Raw genomic sequence first — 22,106 nt, 5'->3', positions numbered from 1 at the left:
ACAGCAACTAGAAAGATGTGCAACTATGACATGCAACTATCTACTGGGGCCTTGGGGAAAAAAAGGAGGAGGATTGGCAATAGATGTTAGCTCAGAGCCGGTCTTCCTCAGCAAAAAGAAGAGGATTGGCATGGATGTTAGTTCAGGGCTGATCTTCCTCACAAAAATAAATAAATAAATAAAAATTAAAAAAAAAAAAATAAGCAAATCTAGCCCACAACAATAAACCCATATTGGCCAAAAAAATAACTATTTTTAAAAGCTTTGTTGTATGCAAAAAAGAGAAATTATCTGTGAAATTCTACAAATGCCATACATTCACCCACTTAAGGCCTTAAAATTACTTAATATACCCATATATTCATCTATTCGATGTGTCAGAATTTTGAGAAGCTAATTTCACTGAAAGAGTCCCCTTCTCAAAAGAAGCCAGAGTAAAGATTCAAAGAAATAACAGCACTGCTTTTCAGTAACATAGACGGTCATTTGAAAAGAGATCATCTAATCAATCTCATCTTCTCTTTTTGAGTATGTAAGCATATGAGCTATAAAAAGCAAAAAAAAGGAGAGAAATATTAAAGGGAGAAATAATTCTTCTTTAAAAAAGTGATAGTTTGCTTCTTGGTTCTTCAGCCAAAAACAGACATGCAAAATAACTAACACAACTATGAAAAATTATTTGTATTCAAATGTATTTGAAAGATTTCAACATTTGACACAGGCACAGAAAAAAAGGAATGAATTAAAACAAGTATAAACAGGTCAGTTACAGACTTATCTCTATTTGAAATATGTTAAAAAATATATTTTAGTCATACTTTTTAAAAATAAGATGATTGAGGTAAATTTTTTCTTTAATTCAAGTCTTCTCAATCATCCTGAAATACTTTTGAGCCGAACTCATACTATAAGGCAAGTCCTGATTTTAAATACTCATTTAATTAATGAACTCTGCTTCATTTAAAATTGCTAATCCAGGGAGAGAGTTTTTCTAAAAACATTTTATTGCTACAAAAGGAAACATGGTCACAAAAAGCCTTTAAGCGTGTCTTAACGCAAATTACTATTTAGTGTCCAATGCAGTAAAAAAATACACAGTCAGAGCACAAAATACTTGCCCAATTTATCTCTTCTAGGGTAAGTATTCAAAACATTAATGCACACTTGAATATATACTCCCAAGAGCAGCATTTAGTTCAAACAATTAGAATAGATATACTAACAATACACATCTGTTATCCTTAACACCAATAAAGTAATAAAAATTAAGCTTAAAAATTATACAATTTATCGAATCTAAGTTTGGTAGCTATAAAAACTAAACTAAAATAGTCTTACCCTCATTTTATTAAACAAATGCCAAACATTTAGAAATTATATAAAACAAATTTTAATGTGTGGAATGCATGCAATATGGGTGTTAACTCTCATACGTTAAACTATCAAAATTCTTACCCTTTCCCACATTAGGACAAAAATTTAAAGCTTCTTTTAAATCTGACTAATACCTTATATTTAATTTTCTTCAGGTTGGTCAACAGGGAAGCCGACAGGCTCCTCCTTTGCTTCTTCTTCCTCTACTTCCTCTCCTTCCCCCACGCCCTCTCCTTCCCCCACGCCCTCTTCTTCGCCCAGTGCCTCCAGTTCCCCCACTCCCTCTATGTCCGCCCCTTCCTCTACTCCTCCACCTTCTCCCACTTCCTCTACTTCCTCCACTTCTTCTACTTCCCCCACTTCCTCTTCTTCTTCCTCTTCTTCCTCTTCCTCTTCTTCAATAGTTTCATCAATCTTTTCTTCCTCCTCCTCATCTCCTTCTATTTGCTGATCTTGAGAATGATCTTGATTTTCAAAAGGATTCTCACCCTAAAAACATAAGAAGAAACAGCTCTGAAAATCAGCACATTCATTTTTGTATCCGTGAAATTTGTATTTGCTATATCATTAAAAGTAAATACTATCTGAAGCTTTTTAACTTATGACAAATCTATTAAATGTTTGTTGAGTACCTATTCATATACCAATGTAAATATATAAATTACTTAAATCATTACCTTATATTCCATAAACTGGGATGCTTAAAGGCCATATTTTCTTAACTGAACTTCTAAAGTCATATATATATATATATATATATATATATATATATATATATGACAAAGGCAAATATGTGGGTGTTGGTAGAAACAAAGCAGATGAAGCAAAGATTTCTGTTCTACTTAATTACACTAGTATTCAATGTACTCCTGTTGCAGGATCTCTTTAAAAAACTCAAATGAAAATCAAGTACTTTTTAAAACTCAAATGAAAATCAGGTACCTATAAGATATCATGCCTTACTTTTACTTTAAAAAAGTAGATAAATCTTTACTTCACTAAACATTCACAGATACAATTTTCTTTTAATATTTCAATGTATTTAAATACTTGAATTATGTATCTGCATTAAGTCTCAAAAACTGGACCATATCAGAAGGCTATATTAGAGTAAGAAAAGAAGAGGAAATTAAGGTTATTAAGCCAGAAAGTGTAAGGTTCATGCTACACTTTAAGATAAACCAGGTAGGAATGTGCAGGATGAACAGGAGTATCAAGAGAAGAAATGCTAGTGAGGGGGCTACTCTAATAGCCCAGGAAACGGAAGTGTAAAAGATGCAGTGACATCATTAACAGAATAGGTAAAGGAGGATGGGGAAGGGGGAAGCAGCAGGTATATGCTATATGTAAGTAGAATTTCAGATGTCTAAATGTCTAATAATAGGCAGCTACAAATTTGCAACTCAACAGAGAAGAGAGTTCAAAGTAAGACATTCAAATCTGTGAACTGCTTATACGGAGTGAATAGTGAAGCCAAGGTCTTTAAATGGGATAGCCCAGGGGTGGGGCTGGGGGAGGAAGTAGAAAAAAAGTGCTGAGAAGAAAAACCCTATAAAAATGTCTATACATGGGGGCAGAAGTTAGAAAAGGAACACTCAATGCAGGAGGAAAGCCAGGATAGTAAAGTATTATCTGGCAAAACAAAGTTTCAAGAATAAGTGATAGACCAACAGTATCAAACAATGCAAACAAGTAACAGGAGAAAAGGATTGAAAAAGGTCACTAGAGTTGATCATTATTAAAGCTGAGTGAAGGTACTTGAGGCATTTATTATAGCACCCCTTTACTTTCGTATGTTTAAAATAATAAATAAAATGTTAAAATTTTTATTTGAAAATTATGTCACTGGTAAATCTTAGAGCAGTTTCCAAACTATGATGTAAGTGGAAGTTAGACGACGACGACTGCCCAATAATGAATTGTCACAATTTCCTGTGAAGCTCTCAAAAAACAGAAGCCCAGGTCCCACGCTCTGAGATTTTTATTTAGTCAAGTACTGAAGCTCTTGCTAAAAACACAAATTCCTGAATCAATTTCAGATCTCCTGAATCAAAATTTCCAGGGGAGAAGTCTGGTAACCTGCATATTTAAGAAGCATTTGGGGAGATATTTATCAGAGAAATTTGGGAAACCCTAATTGAGAAGGTCTTAAAAAGGGCCTAGGGGGCCGGCCCGGTGGCGCAAGCGGTTAAGTGCGCGCGCTCCGCTGCGGCGGCCCGGGGTTCGCTGGTTCGGATCCCGGGCGCGCACCGACGCACTGCTTGGTAAGCCATGCTGTGGCAGCGTCCCATATAAAGTGGAGGAAGATAGGCACCGATGTTAGCCCAGGGCCGTCTTCCTCAGCAAAAAAAAAAAAGAGGAGGATTGGCGGATGTTAGCTCAGGGCTGATCTCCTCACAAAAAAAATAAAAAATAAAAAAAAAATAAAAAAAAAAAAAAGGGCCTAGGCAGCTTCTTATCTGAGTTTAGCCTCACAGGTGATTCCAATTACATAGTCATCCCTCGGTATCCACAGGGGATTGGTTCCAGAACCCCTGTGGATACCAAAATCTGCGGCTGCTCAAGTCCCTTATATAAAATGGCATACTATTTGCATATAAGCTATGCACATCCCCCACATACTTTAAATCAACTCTAGATTACTTCTAATACGTAATATAATGCAAATGCTATGTAAATAGGTGTTATATTGTTTCATTTAGGGAATAATGACAAGAAAAAAAAGTCTCTACAGGTTCAGTACAGACGCAACCATTGTAGGTCTTTTGATCCGCAGTTGGCCGAATCCGCAGATGAGAACAGAGAAAGCCAGATACAGAAAGCTGACTGTACCTTCAATAGAGAACTATTAAGTTAAAGAGTGAATAACACAGAAGAACTAAAGAGCACAATGAAGAGTAAACCACTTTTTCGAGTATGGTGGTAAGAGAACAGATAATAGATGGGAAGGGCCAGAGTCTAGGAAAAGTTAAATCATTTTTAGTTTAGGGAACTCATAAGCATCTCTGTTTGGGGAGGAACAGTAAAATAATAAAGAGGAAAAAATCAGTTCTAAGTAAGGAAAGAGATAACTGATGAAACAAGAACACAGATAAAGGACGAAAATGGTATTTTCCTTCATAGATAACAATAAAGGTGAGGGAAAGATATATAAATCTAAAGCAGAAAGGAGAAAACTTAGAGTTCATATTGAATGGTCTCAATCTCCCTAAGAAAAGAGATAACATGGGAAGGAAGGTGAGTAAGGATGAAACCTGGATATGTGAAAAGTGGAAGAAGTCTAAAACAGTCAGTATAGGAAGTATATTGAATTGATTGGTAGTAAGTAAAATTATTGTGAACTGCAGTGAAAATGTGGCAAACACAGTACTGGCACATTTCCACAATATTTTTAGTAAGACAGACAGTTAATAAAGCTAACCAGAGATGGCACAGTGCTGGGATCTGGTAACTGGCTGAGAACAAATAACTAAGGAATTGTAGAATGGCAGCATTGCATTGTTGTAAGGGTGCTCAGGCCAAGGAGTGAAGGTAGAACGAGATGATACAGTTGGAGAATTGGGAGCAATTGATGAACTGATTAGCTTCAGGGGACAAAGATCAAAAAGGTATCTTGTCAGAATGAGAGCACTTGAAAGTAAAGTTTTAAGCCATGACCAGAGCTGACCATAAGCAGAGGATATTTTGGGGAATGACAGCAGGGAACAGAGCAGACAGAAATGCTGAACAAAGGGAAATCACATTAAGTAATGTGACATCAGTGCTTCTTGAATTTTAACATGCATATGAATCAACTGGGATCCTGTTAAAATGAAGATTCTTATTCAATAGGCCTGGACATGAACTGAAACTTTGCATTTTTAATGAGCTCCCAGGTGACGCCAATACTGCTGGTCCATAGATCACATTTGGAGGAACAAAGTTCTAGAGATGTTCTCCTCAGTTTAGGTACTTTCCCCACAATATGCACATAAGCAAGACACTCCCACCAGTGATGTCTCTCATTCCACGAAGTGACTCTGAAATCTAGCTTGAAAATCCTGTAGAAATTCTAATTTGTGTTCTTCTCTCATTAAAAATTACTTTCATACATCAATAGAAATCATTAACCTCTCAAAAGTTTGTGATATAGCAAGGAGAAAAACCTAATTTTTTCTATTTTAGCTATGATGCTATTATGTTTTTGATGCCATATATCATAAAACTGGATTTCAATTAGGGTTGCATTCTTTTTTTAAAAGTGGTGTCAAGAATGCAGTAAACAGTGACAAATACGATTAACAAATCAGAAAATAGGCCCCTAAAGAACAAGTGGAAAGAACTGAGATTTCACTTGGAAGTCACTTGGTTGAGGGATAATTTAATGGTCATTAAATATATATCAGGCTTCTTCACAGAGTACCTGTTAATGATCGAAATAGTCAAAATAAACAAAACTTCTCTAATCTATAATATAGTTATACAAAAATTTAGTTACCAATGTAAATACAGTCATGAGCCGCATAACAACCTTTCAGTCAACAATGAACCACATATACGCGGGTGGTCTCAGAAGATTAGTACCATACAGCCTAGCTGTGTGGTAGGCTATACCATCTAGGTTTGTGTAAGTACACTCTATGATGTTCGCACAGTGACGAAATCATCTAATGATGCATTTCTCAGAAGGACCTAAAGGAACATATCTGATCTCCTGCTTCCCCTCCAAATTTTTCATCCAAGGAAGTGGAATGACTTATCCAATTAGTATGCCTGGAAGAAGAAATTGGGCATGTACAACTCAATCCCTTCTGGGTCCCTTCTTTTGGGTCTTCCTAACAACCGGAGAGGTACATTTTTGTCTGTTCTATGTCATGTGGTAAACTAGGGGAAGCCTGTTGCTGTCTAGCTGAACCAGTAACAGAGTTTGGGGGGATATAAGTCTACTTAATTTGAGAGTGAAATATTAGAAGGTTCATAGTAACTGCACATCTAAGATATATCCTTCAAGTCATCTTTTTCTTTAAAATCAAGAATAAACCTGACATTTTGATTTTCTATCAGACTCTTATGTATCTCTCAAATGACCCAGAACCAGACAGGGGATGAAAGAGAAACGGCTTATTGCTCCCTCCCCTCACAAATCCCAACAATTAGGGAAAAAGATGTTTTACCTGTACGCAAGATATGAAGTAAAATTCTTCCTAATGTTGTACTATATTTAAACATCACATAAAGTTATCATGTCACCATTTAATTATCACGATACTACGATATAACCTAAAAAGTTTTTGCCCTAAAATCTTACCTTAACAAAACGTTCATATCGTGCCTTCACTATTGGATTATTTAAAATGCTTGTAGCAGTCAAGACACTCTCTCTTTTTATTTGTTCCTTATAAGCCTATGAAAAATAGAACACAATGAGGTACATACTTGAAAACCATGCCATGAAATATATTTCCATAATTAAAATGACACTGTAAACTCAATTCCTCAGATTTAAATGATTTACTTTCTGGCAAATTAAGCCATAAAGCAACAACAGCTACTGTGACCATAATCTAAATCACCTATGGATTAAAACAATGAAGATTCAATAAGATGCCCTACTTTAGCAAAAAAACAGGCAGTCACCAAATACTATCAGTCTAGGTCTACTAGACAGTTGCTTTCTCTCCTTTCTATTCTACATCCACCCCTCCACCCAGCTCCAACTACTCCAACTATTAATTTTCATACTATCAAAAAAGAAAGAATAATTTTTCATACTGTTAGAGTAATTAGTCTTCCTCTGGGCTGTAGTTATCACAAGGCTGTACTATACAAAGGAGGAAAGGTAATAATATGGAATGTCTAGTTGGCAAAAAGGTGTCAAGGAAATATCAAAAGAGAAGTGAAAGGACAAAGATTTTTAAAAGATTATATGGCTCAAAGTGGCTAAAAAAATCTGAGTTAAATGAGATTCACTTCAATACAAAATACAAATTTAAGACCCAGGTATGTTCTATTTAAAACTTAAGTCTTTAATATTTGACTAAAAGCATAGTCAAATGTTAATTTATTTGAATAAAAGCATATCTTAAATATGCTTTTCAAACAAACTAATTTCTCACAATATAAACATTTTTTATTTGAAGTAAATTTGACTAAATAAAACCAACCAATATAGAAGCCAAAATATGCTAATCAAAAAAAAAACTAAAAACAACTAGGATATACAACCGTGCACTGAAGGTTTAAAAAAAAAAACAGTAAATTCTTCTAGAATTTTTGAGTATTTTTGAGTAAATTCTACTCAAAATGTAACAATAGATAGTAACTGATAATCCTATTTTTTTAATTTATTTTTCCCAACCATCAGAGAAATGTATATTATAATCAAATCTTTACTTTCTTTTTTGTTCTAAAATACACGTGCACACTCACAGTCATAAAACCATTTTGTACCAACTTAAAAAAAAATGTTAATAATAAAAAGAACAGTTCAACAACAGCTATGATTTCCCGAATGCTTACTATGTGTCAGGCACTATTTTAAGCGTCTTTTATATTTTAATTAACCTAACCCTTAAACAATCACATAAAGAGCAGAATGATTATCCATCCCTATTTTACAGATAAGAAAACTTAGACAAAGAAAAGTTAATTTACTTGTTTAACACATGTTATCTACTGAACCAGGATTCAACCCAGAAAGTCTTGCTCCAGAGCCCATAATCTTAACCAATATACTACAATGCCTCTCTAGGTATCTTTAGTTAGCCATGTCACTGACTAATTGCCCCAGGAACTCAAAGGTGGGTAGGAAGCATTTAACTTAGGTCAGACATTTAACTGTCTAAGAGATGCAATCAACAACCACCCTGAACCAGACCAAACCCTACCACAAGAGCAAGGCCTATGACCTCTGCCTCGTTTTTAACGCTAAGATCTCCTCTCTCGGAGGAGCTTAGGCCTTATTACCATAACCTGCAGTTTATGTGGAAGCCTGTTTTCCAACTAAGCCTGCACAAGTGAATGCCCACTTCTCCCTTTTGAATATTCATTCCCCATCCAAAATAAAAGGCCCCTGCTGTCCCATCTTCAGGGACAGCCGGGACTTTGGAAATGATTCTGCATGGCCTCCTATTTGCTACAAATAAGTTCTACTTTGTGTGACAACTACTTCTGGTTGAGAGTCTGATTGTAACTTGTCAGGAGGCAAACCCACTTTTGGTTCCTAACAGTCACACACGAGATTAACAGGATTGTATGCAAGTAGGTAGGTGTGAAACAACAACTTTTAAAAGACAATAAGGGATTGATGAATAATTCAATGACTTCATTAAGACAGATCAAAACTTACCTGCTTCCCTTTGATATGATCAGGGGATTTTAAGTGCTGCTGAACTGAACTATGTAAAGCAGGGATATACACACTACAAGCACTGCAGTGAACAGTCTCTACTTTCATCATGTGATCATCTGCAGTAACACCTACAAAAGAAATCCAATTATTATTATTTTCTTATTAATGAGAAAAGTAATGACTCATATATTCTTATTTCTGACAACTCAAGTTTTTACTATTTCGTTTCCATGATTATTTATACCCCTTCCTCCAAAAAAAGGATCAGGGTATGTAGGTTTATGTTGAGTTTTTCTATCATATCTCATAAATCTGCATATATGGATTAAAAATATTTAGATAATACATTAAAATTATAAAGTGTAATTACATTATATTTCCTAATCATGTTATACTATCATGCTTTGAGGTCTCTAGTCCATCCCCCAAAAACATTAAAAAAACAAATGTTAATTTTATAGTAAAATAAGAATTTCCATGACTATGAATGTGCATGGGTAAGGATGGGGAAAAGGTGTCAAAATTGGATTCATAAGGAACAAAAAATACATTGGATCTTGAAAATGGTAATCAAGGTTTATTACAGCAAAGGCTTAAAGATACGCAAGGGGAAGATGTGAGAGAAAATGGCACTTTTTGAGAACTGCAAGTAATTCAGTATGGCTGGGGCACAGAATATAAAGAAGGCACAAACGATGAGAAGAGAAAAAAAGAGTGGGGTCTAGATCACGGAGAGGTTTGTGTGCCAAGCCTAGGAATTAGAACTTTATCCTGTAGAGGATGAGGGAGCCACTGAAAATTCCTCAAGTAATGAAATCATGTAGTAGAATAAGAGATAAGAAAGACTGGAAGTAAGGAAACTAGTTAGGAAAATACCACAACTACCAAGAGAACAGATAAAGATTTGAGCAAATGCAATATTTGAAGAGGAGGTAAAGAAACAGACCTGGTAGATCCGTAAAAGAAAGAACCAATAGCACACTGCTACAGATATAGAAGGTAAAAGTAAGTACTTAGGATTAACTTCATACTTCTGGTTTTCATGGTGGGGCCACTTTCCAAGATAAATGAAGGACATGTTGGTTGAGTTTTTGTTTTGTTTTCTTTATGGGGTAGGGAATGTTCAAGAAGAGGATAAATTTTTTGGATATGTTGATTTTGTGGGACTGCTGAATAAAGGTGTTAGTAGGCAGCTGGATGTATGAGATCAGAGTTCAGAAGAGAGATCCGTGCTCTAGATGTATAAGTAGTTAACATATAGATATTAATTTAAGCTCTGTAAGTAAAAGAATTCATCAGGAAGGAATATAAAGAGAGATGATAATGGGACCAAAGACAGAATACTGGGAAATATCAACTTCTAAAAGCCTGGTGGGGAAAAAAAGCACAAAGAGTAAAAAGATGACAAGGGAAAAAAAAAAGAACATCAGGGTAGTGAGATACCACAGAAACCAAGGGAGGAAATAGATTCAGGAAGAATAGAGTTATCAGTGAAAAACATTGCAGAAGTAAGATAATAATTCAAAAGAACGTATTGAAATCGGTGTTGGTAACCTCTGTCAGAGCAGTGTCAGTAGACTAACGCTAGCAGAAAGTTGTCTACTGTGAGTAAAGCAATAAATGGGAAGTGAAGAAACAGAGACCAGTGTGGACTATGCTGAAAGAAGCGTGATTGTTTAAAAACAAAGGCATGTTTTAGGGGAACTAGTGTCTGTTTTTCTTTTCCTTTGTTTCTTTAGTGTTCTGTTTTTTTTTTTAAGATAAGAGCATAGGCTTTAGAGAAGTAATCAAAAGAGAAGAAAAGACTGAAAAACAGAAGAGAAGAGCTCACTATTTGAGCAAAAGTCCTTAAGGAGATGAGAAAGGACAAGAGGGCCAGAGGACAGGTGGAAGAAGCATATTCCATCTAGAGAGACAGCTGACTTTTCCTCTAAAACTGAAGGGACAGAGGTAAGGGTAGGCAGTGGTCATTTGTAAGCATGGGAACAGACAGTCAAAGGGCTACCACACATAACCATGTACTGTATCACTCCAGTGAGCATCATTTACATTCAAATGGGTTACAGTATGTAAAATATACACGTAAATTTCTAAAACAATTTGTTTTAATACTTACCTTCCATAACATCTTTTTCAATTACTTTGACTACTTCTGTTTGATTATTTGTCTGTTGCTTACGAATAGATGTTTTCTTGAATTTATTCACCATACATTCCTAGAAAACAAAACAGGAAGAATACAAAACCCGATCCAAAACATCCAAAAATCAGTTTTCAGTGAGCACTGAGTATATGCTTAGCACCATGCTCAGCCCATGGAAGATAACAATACCTGTTATATAAGAACTCATATCTGTTCTCAAGGAGCTTACACTTTAGTTGAAAAGACTATCATAAAATACTAAGAAACTACAAAAAGTCTTCACTTTTCAAAACGTATTTTAGCCATATAAAGCAAGAGAGATCAAAGAGAGTTGGAATACTCAAGAGGTCTTCTCAGGGCAGGTGAGTACTTAAGTCCTAAATGACAGTAAGGAACCAGTTAAGGAACAAAATTACAGAAAGAAACTTTAATTAAGGGATACAATTCTGCAAGCATATAGAGTGAATGATCACTGTATTTCTAACCTTCTAACAATTTCACTTTTTCTGCCCAAATTAATTTTATGTACAATTAGCAGTCCACCTACAGCCCCTTCCTTAAGCATCCCTGGCCCCAACTATCCTCCTCTTCTCCAATCCCCTTCTGCCCACACTATCATTCTTGGCCCTTTCACTTAACTTTGTCATCTGTATATGTGTGACTGTGTTCTATTTCCTATTACTGTTAGTTCATTGAGGGTAGTTTTGGTGTCTTCAGTGCCTACACAGCACCTTCCTTAAGTATTCAAGAAAAATTGTTGAACTGATGACCACACACTGATAATACAAAGGACACCTAAACAAACAGACAGCAGGCTCCCTGGCTGTGAATTCAGACTCTGCCACTTACTGAGAGAGTCACTAAACTGCTCTGAGCATGATCTTTCATGATAAAAAGGAATGGTTATGAGGCATAAATGAAAGTAGCCAGCACAACACCAGGTACATAGTCTCTCGATGGATGATAGCTGATTCTACATCAATAAACAGTTACTAAATGAATTCTTTTCCTGATACCTCTGCCAGAAATTACTGTGAAAAATGTAAAATCTTTTCTCAAATAACAAATCTAAATTCTATTATAGAGGAGGAATTCACATCTAATTCTGGGCTAATTTTAAAACAACTCGTTCTTTAAGTAAACAGTAAATTAAATTTTTAGAAACATAAAATGAGAGAGATGAGAAACTATGAAAAAATAAATTCAAATGTCAGATAAAGTGCTTTTCATTTCAAAACAGCTACTTACGTGCAAAAACTCCATAACTACTTTATCAAATTTGGTTTGTTTCTGAATATGATCTAATGTTTCCTGATGTGAAGAACTTTCCAGATGCAGTTCAATATCTTTTTCTTCAAAAGTTCGAAATTTACAAAATGAACATGTGAATGCCATTCTATAACGAAAAAAAAGTTTTCTTTCATTTACTTAGAAAGAGTTCATAAGAATACATCAATGAAACTAATTACCAACATAAATGATTTCCTTTCTTCCACTTTATGAAATAATTTAGCTTAAGTCAGAAAAAACAGTGTTTCTTTAAGTACCTGTTTGGACAACACTATCATTACACCACCTTGCACTTCTGCCACACCCAGGCACTTCTGAGTGTGAAAGAGGGAATTAGTGTATCTATTTAATCTAGTCCTAAGCTATCCACTTCCAACCTAGACCAGTTAGGAAACCAAAGCAAACCTTAAGAAGTAACAAGTTCCAAAGTTCCACTACTTATTTTACATTCTGTTCCATCCTCAAGCTTCTAAACCACTAAGGCAGTATCAACAAAGCCAGGTTGTCTGGAACACCAAACGACCATAATTCACTCCCTTGGAGCTCCTGGGTCATCAAAAGTCCTGTCCTCTAAAGACCACTTCAGGATGACTAATAAGCCAAGACTGGACAAACGCACCCATTTAGAAGCTCAGGTGTCATGCCAGAATGAATTCCCCCTTTTTCTCCCATTTAATTGTTCCTACCTTATATATTCTTATTATTTTCTTTTCCTTTAATTATGACAACAGTTTCCCAAGTGGTTTCTCCGTCTCCAGTCTCTATTTTCCAATTAATTCCTTACACTACTATTAGATTTATTTTCCTGGTTAAGAGTATGGGACCTGGAGCCAACTGCTGGGTTTATATCCCAGCCCCTTTATGTGACCTTGGGCAAGTTACTTAACTTCTTGGGGTCTCAGTTTTCTTATCTTAATGAGATGAGAACCCTTATAAAGTTACCCTGAGGATTAAAAAAATTTATATATACAAAGCCCTTAGAACAGTTCCCGGCACAAAGTAATTATTCAATTAATTATTACTTCCAAAAAGAGGCAACAGCACATTACTGTTCAAAAGGCTTCACCGCCTCCTTAAGGCTCAAAAAAGTCAAAACACTTTCAATTGCTATTTAAGAAAGCTCTTAATCTCTCCTCTCTCTCTTTTTGGTTTTATCCACTAATACCTTTAACAGTTAACAGTATCTGGCACATAATATGTCCTCATTAAATGTTTCAATTAGATTACACCTTTCACCCCACTGGAGTCATTTTCAATCTACACAGCTTTCCATTTCCTGAATATCAATGAAACGTTCCTGTTCCTTTGCTTTTACCTCAAGCCATGCCCTCTACCTGGGCTGCCTAACAACTTTTAGCACAACCCTAGGATTCCGAAATCGGTTCATCCATTTCCCTGATTTCCCTGCACTCCTATTTAGAAGTCAACTCCTACAAGAGCGCTCTGTACTCTCTTTTGGCCACATACTCCACCACACACTGCTGTTTGTCCACACCTCTCAGACAACCATCCCTTTCCTCACAGGTTCCCTCACCTTCCCATCCTCTTTATTATATTGAAAGCACCGAAATATCCAAAAAGAACATATCACAACAATAGTTATTTATTGTCAATCTCTTATCCTCCTAACTCAAAGTAAAACTGCTCTGGTAAATTAAAATAATTTTAGACTATTTTAAAGGATTCTTATCCTAAAATGACAATTTAGTTGAACTCACATTTTTTTGGTTATGTCATCAGGTTTATATTTAGAGTTATGGAGAAAACAGCTAAATGAAAGTTCAGGGGCTGGCCCTGTGGCTTAGCAGTTAAGTGCTCGTGCCCCACAGCTGGTGGCCCGGGTCAGGTCCCAGGCACGCACCGACACACCGCTTGTCCGGCCATGCTGAGGCGGCGTCCCACACACAGCAACTAGAAGGATGTGCAGCTATGACATGCAGCTATCTGCTGGGGCTTTGGGGAGAAAAGGGGGGAAAAAGAAGGAGGACTGGCAATAGATGTTAGCTCAGGGCTGGTCTTCCTCAGCAAAAAGAGGAGGATTAGCATGGATGTCAGCTCAGGGCTGATCTTCCTCACAAAAAAAAAAAAAGAAAATTCAGTTCTTTCATTTTCTCCAAAGCACAACATTTACTATATTAATGTGGATATATCCAAATCTGTAATTTTTAATGGGGAAAGTATTCAGAGGGTAATTAAATAGAAAAATTAATCTTATAATGTAAAATCACCTTCAGACTCTTACACATTTGGTAAAGTGCTCATTTCAATTTATTTCCTCCCGAAAGTAACTAAGCCCATTACCCCTGTCAAAAGAAGGAATTATATCAGAGTGGGGGAGATACTCACAGGAACCAAAAACAGCCACCCCCTAAAACTAGAATTTCTTTTTATGGGTTAATTCTCAATAAGCTTAATCCTATCATTTCTCAGGTCCCAAGAGATTAGGAGTAACAAACCAGAAAGATCATAGGAAAAGGTTATTAAAGCTGGACACAAAGATTACACAAGTAATAACTAGCAGACTAAAATCAAAGACACTCTAAACAGAAAAATTTGGGAATTCAGATGCAATTGAATTTTCTTTTACTACATTTTACATAAATAAACAAATACATATATTAAAATGAAGAAAGAACAAAGAGCACCCTGTTTAACATGAAAGGAAACTCACATATTTAAAAAATACCTCCATGGAAAGGTTTTGCACATTCTTCTCTCAAAATGTTATCTTTTGAATTAAAATCAAGTTTTAGACATCTAGAAAATTCACTTATGTGAAACATTGCATTCTCTCCATGTTAGATAAACAAGTTAACTTTTAAAGAGCAAAACCATATTTCGAATGGGAAATACACTGAATTTACTTTTTAAAGTTTATATTCTTTATTTTCCTACCATAAGCAGTACCTGAGCAGATTTCAGAGAAAAAAGATGAAAAAAAATCAATTATTGTCCTTTTAAAAAAATTCCAGGTGGGGCCGGCCCGGTGGCATAGCGGTTAAGTGCACTGAAGCTCGGTTAAGTGTGCGCACTCCACTTCAGCGGCCCGAGAGTTTGCAGGTTTGGATCCCAGGCGCGCACCAATGCACAGCTTGTTAAGCCGTGCTGTGGCAGCGTCCCATATAAAGTAGAGGAAGATGGGCACGGATGTTAGCCCAGGGCCAATCTTCCTTGGCAAAAAAGAGGAAGATTGGCCTGGATGTTAGCTCAGTGCTGATCTTCCTCACAAAAAAAAAAAAAAAAAATTCCAGGTAGTCTCTTTTATTGCTATGCATAATTTTACATCTTGTATATATATTTTCCTCTTTTGCCTGCATTTTCTCCACGCTATTACAGGCTTTATAAGCTTCATTTTTAACAATGGCCTAAGAGCTCATGAAGGGATGTGTCAAACCTTACATATACTTGATCACTGTCTATCGCTGGTATTTATGTTTGGAGCTATTATAAATAATGTTGTAATGGGCGTCTTTTTAGATTAAACTCTTCTATATTTTTAGATTTTCTTGGAGAGATCAATGAGTATAAAAAAATTCAAGACATTTTTAAAAACTGCTAAAATGCTTCCCAGTAGTTACAACCACATTATATTGTCACCAGCAAATTCGTCCCTTGATTGTATCCTAGTTAGTAAAACAATATTTCTTTTCTCCTCGATAAAATGCCATACCATTATTTAAATTTTCAGTTTATTTAACTTACAGTGAGTTTCAACATTTTCTGTAAAATTATCAACTAGCTGTTGTTCCTTCACCAAATTATGTATTGGGCATCTTGTTTTCTTACTTTTTAAAAAATTCTGGTTGGGTGATTTTATCTAACTTAGACATTAATCTCTCATGTTTATAATATTTTCCAAGTCTCTCTGCTTTCAAGTTATAAATTTTTATTTAAACAAATCTGGGCATCATTTCTTTTGTAATTTATTCTGTAACTTTTAAGCCTAGAAAAAAATTTTCTTGCTGAGATTAAAATATTCCATTTTATTTTCCTGTTATTTTCCATTTTTTTAGGTTTTTTAATCCATCTGGATTCATCCTCACTGGTGTAAGAGGATCTAGACTATTTTTCTTGTCATTGTTCCGTTTATTCAAGCAATTCCTCTTTCATTTTCAGTACCTTCTTTATTACATATTACATTCTTACATATAATCCATCTGTTTACAGGTTAATAATTCTGTTACACTGATTACCTTTCTCTAGTATGACATATTTTTAACTATTATAGCTTTCTAATGTTTTAATAACTAGAAAAGCTAGTATCTACTCATTTACTCTTCTTTTTCAGAGCCTTCTTTGGAATCAGGATTGAAAAGACCCAACATATGTGTAATATTTAGTTTTCCTAACCAAAAATATCACTATGTCTCTATGTAGTCAAATCTCAAGAAGACTTCGTGGTTTTCTTCAGGTTATGATATGCATTTCTTTTTAAGAATACTGTATTTCTGGAAATTTTTTATTTTTGGATTACAATTATGAATGAGATCCTTTTTTCTTATATTTTCTAAGTGGTGATTGCATATAAATATCAAAAATCAAAAGCATTCCTATATATCTTTGATCAAACCTTTTCATTTGACTCTCAAGAATTTTTTCACATTCCAATTCATGCATTTTCCTTTTCTAGGAAACTGTTTTTTAATGAGCCCAATTTTCTGACTCTACTAAGCACAAACCTGTATCCATCTCCATATTTCTCACTGTTTTTTTCTCTTCTGCGCCTTTGTTTCTCTCGCCGAGCCTCGATTCGTCGCTTTTCTTCTTCTTCATTTTTAGGATCAGATTTTGCTAGGATGTCAAGACAAAAAAGTCAAAACTAAAAACCATTTTTCCATTCTCCCTTTCCAATCCCCAGTTCATAAAGTACAGACATACAAGGTTTACTTGGTGATTGTAATCTAAATTGAACTCACCAGAAAAATCAGAGTTTGAGATTACTCAGTATTTCTGAAACTTCATTCATCTGAATACCATCATCGTCAATTTTGCCATATTTACTTCTCATCTATGTGATTATCTGCTACATATTTTTCTTTAAATCTGCTCATTTCTTCTTATCCTCATTTTAACCAATAATACCCATATCATCTAAAATCATCTTGAATACCACTTTGGGAAACACTGAAGTAACCTGACCCTGAATGAAAATGGAAATTCAATGAACAAGGGAAAGCCTTGGATGCAAAAATTCATACATATTATAGCAGCTCTCCCAAAATTTCTTAAAATGTATAAACTCTAAAATAAAAGCAGGTTTTTTCTTTTTTTTTAAACTTTTTTTAATGTGAATATAATAAAGTAATAAAATACATGGGACAAAATTTACTATTTTAACCATTTCAAAGTGTACAATTCAGTAGCATTAAGTAAATCACAGTATTGGGCAACTATCATCACCACTTAGTTCTAGAACTTTTTCATCACCCAAAACGGAAACCCCATATCCATTAAGCAATCACTCCCCACTTACCCTTTCCCCAACCCCCTGATAACTACGAATCTGCTTGCTTTCTCTATAGAGTTTCCTATTCTGGATATTTCATATAAATGGAATCATAGAACACATGGCCTTTTTTGTTTGGCTTCTTTTATTTAGCCTCATGTTTTCAAGGTTCATCCATGTGTTGTACCATGTATCAGTATCTCCTTCCTTTTTATGGCTGAATAATATTCCATTGTGTGGATACACCACACTTTTTTTTTTAATCCATTCATCTGCTGATGAACATTTTCATTGTTTCCACCTTTTGGCTATTGTGAATAATGCTACTGTGAACATTTGTGCACAACGTTTTTGTTTGAATACTTCTTTTCAATTGAGGTATATACCTAGGAGTGGAATTGCTAGGTCACATGGTCAGTCTATGTTTAATCATTTGAGGAACCACCAACTGGTTTCCACAGCAGCTGCACCATTTCACATTCCCACCAGTAATGTGTGAGGGTTCCAATTTTTCCACATCCTCATCAACATTTGTTATTTTCCTTTTTTTTTAATTATGGCCATCCATGTCACATGGTATGAAGTGGTATCTCATTGTGAGCAGGTTCTTTCTTACAATACATTTAACTTCAGACTAAAAAAAAACTTGTCTACCCTTAAATTTTTCTTTTTATGCATTATCATTTTGGATTACCTTTGGAAAAACATCTAATACAAAATCATGAACATCTGGGGATTCATAAATTTGATAGTAAACAAATATTTATTAAGCACTTGCTATGTATACAGTGGGATGTTTCAAAATTTTATAAAATCAATACCGTAAAATTCAATATCTAGATTATTTTTCATCATTATATAAGCACTTGAATGTACATTCTTATTTTATTAACCATTTTCAATATCCTCATTCAGTTTCCCTCAAACCCTCACTCTATAGAAAATCCACTCGTATATGACCTCAAACTAGAATTTCATTTCTCTTTCATATGCTAAAGCTACAATATAACATGTTGTACCCCCAGCCAAATGACAGAATATGGTTCCTTTCCTACTGCTTTTCAACAAATCATATAGTCTACACTACAGTGTAGCAAGACTTCTTATTCCTGAATATTCAGCAGATATCTTTCAAAATGCTCACCTCACACCTGACAGTGAAAGCCTGATTTGACTACAGAATTTTGGCTTAGCTACACTACAGTATTCACTCTTAGCTACACTACAGTATTCTCAAGTTTTGTTAAAAAGAAAAAAAAAAAGTTGGCCAACATATATCTGCTTCAGCTCCTGTTTCAGTTCTGTAAATCAGTATCTGTATCAAACTCTGCAATATTTATTTAACTAAACCTGCAAAATATATCTTGAAATCTGCCCCAAGAGGATCAACTGAATTGCCTCTTCTAGTAATTAATACCCAGAGCACACAATTTAGTAAACAAATGTCTAAAAATTAACACAGTATAAAAGGTATCCCCACAACACACATTCCACAAACTTAGTATCAGGTTTCCAGAATTCCAGAATACAGTTATTTTTTATTAAACAGTATAGATATCAATTGCAAAGCATGGCAGGAAAGTAGATTTAAGAACAGTATTTAAACCTTTCCTGAGTTTTGTATTATAGTTCATACATTTTGAGGAAAGAACCAACATTTGCAATTTCAATTATTTTTTTCAAATATGATACAATAAAATGTCTGTAACTGTAATTAGAAAAAAAGTTGTTTTAAAAGAGAAAAAAAATAATACAAAGCACTTTTATGCTACAATCACATAGAAGTTTAAGTGAAAGGTTTCTAGAGCCTGGAATAAATCCTGGCTTCATCGTTTACTGGTTGTTTGACCTGTGCAACAAGTTATTTATCTGCTCTGTGCCTGTTTCTCAGCTGTAGAGGGTCTGATATACATACTATACCTATGTAGGTTGATGTGAGAATGACACAGGTTTAATGCACATTATGCCCTTTAACACAGTGTCTAGTGTACAATACACATTCAGTTAAGTGCTAGCTTACTATTATTAACAACTACTACAATTCCACTTTTATCAAATTAATCCTTAAGCAATTTAAATGAAGATGAAATTCAAAAAACAAAACAAACATACTTCAGTATCTATAAAAATATCCTGCTTTGAAGTAGGACTTATCTAGGCCTCCTTGCTTCTTTCCCTCCTCCCTCATTTTTTATAATTATTTGAAGGCTATCACCACTTGTTTAGCACCTCCAACATCAAAAGAATACACACTCTAATTAATTCATTGTAATGCTCAATGATCTTATTTTTAAAACTAGATGTAAAATAACTGAAAAATTTGACCAGAAACTTTTGGAATATTCATTCATTACAATTATCTAAATCTTCTCCAGTCTCAACTAGATGAGGTAATCAAATATTAATTCTAAAGAAAGGAATAATTTTTGCACCCTTGCAATACTGCCTAACTTAGAAAGACAAAACAATTCTCAGTCATCAAGGCAAAAATAAATATAAAAAACAAAATATAATTTAGTGTACAGGCAAAAATAGGTAAAATATTTGTTTATATTATTTTGCTAACATATGTTTTCACAAAGAATGCTTAGAAAGACATTTTCTTAGCTTTTATTTATGTATTTCCTTGACTTAATCTAATCTAAGTTGGTCAAATGCACTTGATTTCATTGAGATACATTACAAAGTTAAAAAATAAAATACACTAAAAGAGGGAAAAAAAAGAGTAACTTGGCTCTGAACTTTTTTAAAAAAAAGCTTTATTGAGACATAATTCACATACCATACAATTCACCTATTTAAAGTGTGCAATCCAATGGTTTTCAGTATATTCACAGATATGTGCAAACATCACCATAATTAATTTTAGAACACTTTTATCAACTCACAAAGAAACCTGGTACCCTTTAAGTATTACTCCCTATACATCCCATAACCCAAAACAACCAGCAATCCACTTTCTGTCTCTATAGATTTCTGTATTCTAGACATTCAAATGAAGAGAATCATATAATATGTGGACTTTTGTGACTGGCTTCTTTCACTTAGCCTAATCTTTTCAAGGTTCATCCAAGTTGTAGCATGTATCAGTACTTCATTCCATTTATGGTTAAAAATACTCCATTGTATAGACACACCACATTTTGTTTATTCATTCATTCACTGATAGATATTTGGGTTGTTTCTACCTTTTCCCTACTATGAATAATGCTGCTATAAACATCTGTATATAAGTTTTTGTGTGGACATATGTTTTCATTTCTCTTAGATATATACCTAGGAGTGGAATTGCTGGATCATATGGTAATTGTTGAATCATCTGAGGAGCTGCCTGTTTTCTAAAGCAGCTGCACCATTTCACATTCCCACTAGCTGGGTGTGAGGGCTCTGATTTCTCCACACCCTTGCTAAGTATTATTATCTGTCTTTTTCATTCTAGCCATCCAGGTGGGTGTGAAGTGGTATCTCATCGTGGTCTTGATATACATTTCCCTGAAAAGCAATTGTTGGGCATTTTTTCATGTGCTTACTGGCTATTTGCATTCCTTTTTCGGAAAAACGTTCAGACGCTTTGCGCACTTTTCAACTGGGCCATTTGTCTTTTGAGTTATAAAAATTCTTTATATATTCGAGACACAAGGCCCTAATCAGATGTATGATCTGCAAATATTTTCTCCCACTCTGTGGGCTGTCTTTTCACTCTCTTGATGGTGTCCTTTGAAGCACAAAAGTTTTTAATTTTGATAAAGTCTAATTTATCTATTTTTTCTTTTGTTGCTCATGCTTTTATTAGTGTCGTCTCTAAGAATTCCTTGCCAAATCCAAAGTCATGAAGATTTACCCCTATATTTTCTTCTAAGAGTCTTATAGTTTTAGTTCTTGCATTTAGGTCTTACATTTTAGCTTTTGCATGTGGCTATCCAGCTGTCCCAATACCATTTGTTGACTATTCTCTTCTTCTAAGTTTGGCATCCTTGTTAAAAACCAGTTAACCATAGATTTACGAGTTTATTTCTGGACTCTCAATTCTATTCCATTGATCTATACGTCTGTCCTTGTGCCAGTACCACAATGTCTTGATTATTGTTGCCTTGTAATAAGTTTTGAAATCGTGAAGTATGTGTCTTTCTATTTTGTTCTTCTTTTTCAGGATTATTTTGGCTATTTTAAGTCTCTTGCATTTCTCTATGAATTTTAGAATCAACCTGTCAATTTCTGCAAAGAAGTCAAGTGGAATTCTCACAGGGATTGTGCTGAATCTGTACATCACTTTGGGGAATATTACCATCTTAACAATATTAAGTCTTCTGATCTATGAACATTTATTTAGTTTTTCCATTTATTTAGGTCTTCAATTTCTTTCAACAATGTTTTGTAGTTTTCAAAGTATAAGTTTTGCACTTCTTTTGTTAAATTTATTCCAGAGTATTTTACTCTTCTTGATCCTAACATTAACAAAATTGTTTCCTTAATTGCATTTTCAGCTTGGCTCTCAACTTTTTAACAATGTAAAAATGGAAATA

At 34.6% G+C, this 22,106-nt stretch overlaps 1 protein-coding gene across 3 annotated transcripts in view; it reads right to left on the bottom strand.

The window, feature by feature from the left end:
- Window positions 1-920: 920 nt before the first annotated feature.
- The window catches only part of ZNF326 (zinc finger protein 326), a 36,708-nt gene continuing 15,522 nt past the window's right edge, over window positions 921-22,106 (bottom strand). For all 3 annotated transcript variants that reach the window (XM_058538488.1, XM_058538489.1, XM_058538490.1), the window contains 6 exons: window positions 16,817-16,928; window positions 12,096-12,243; window positions 10,821-10,920; window positions 8,702-8,832; window positions 6,662-6,757; window positions 921-1,863 (listed from right to left, as the gene is read on the bottom strand). In XM_058538488.1, coding sequence (XP_058394471.1) covers window positions 1,516-1,863; window positions 6,662-6,757; window positions 8,702-8,832; window positions 10,821-10,920; window positions 12,096-12,243; window positions 16,817-16,928 — 935 coding nt within the window. In that variant the 3' untranslated portion in view covers window positions 921-1,515. The remainder of the gene's footprint in view (window positions 1,864-6,661; window positions 6,758-8,701; window positions 8,833-10,820; window positions 10,921-12,095; window positions 12,244-16,816; window positions 16,929-22,106) is intronic.

Source organism: Diceros bicornis, chromosome 4 (genome assembly GCF_020826845.1).
Source record: "Diceros bicornis minor isolate mBicDic1 chromosome 4, mDicBic1.mat.cur, whole genome shotgun sequence".
Lineage (NCBI taxonomy): Eukaryota > Metazoa > Chordata > Mammalia > Perissodactyla > Rhinocerotidae > Diceros > Diceros bicornis.
This window is presented reverse-complemented; position numbering and strand designations above follow the sequence as displayed.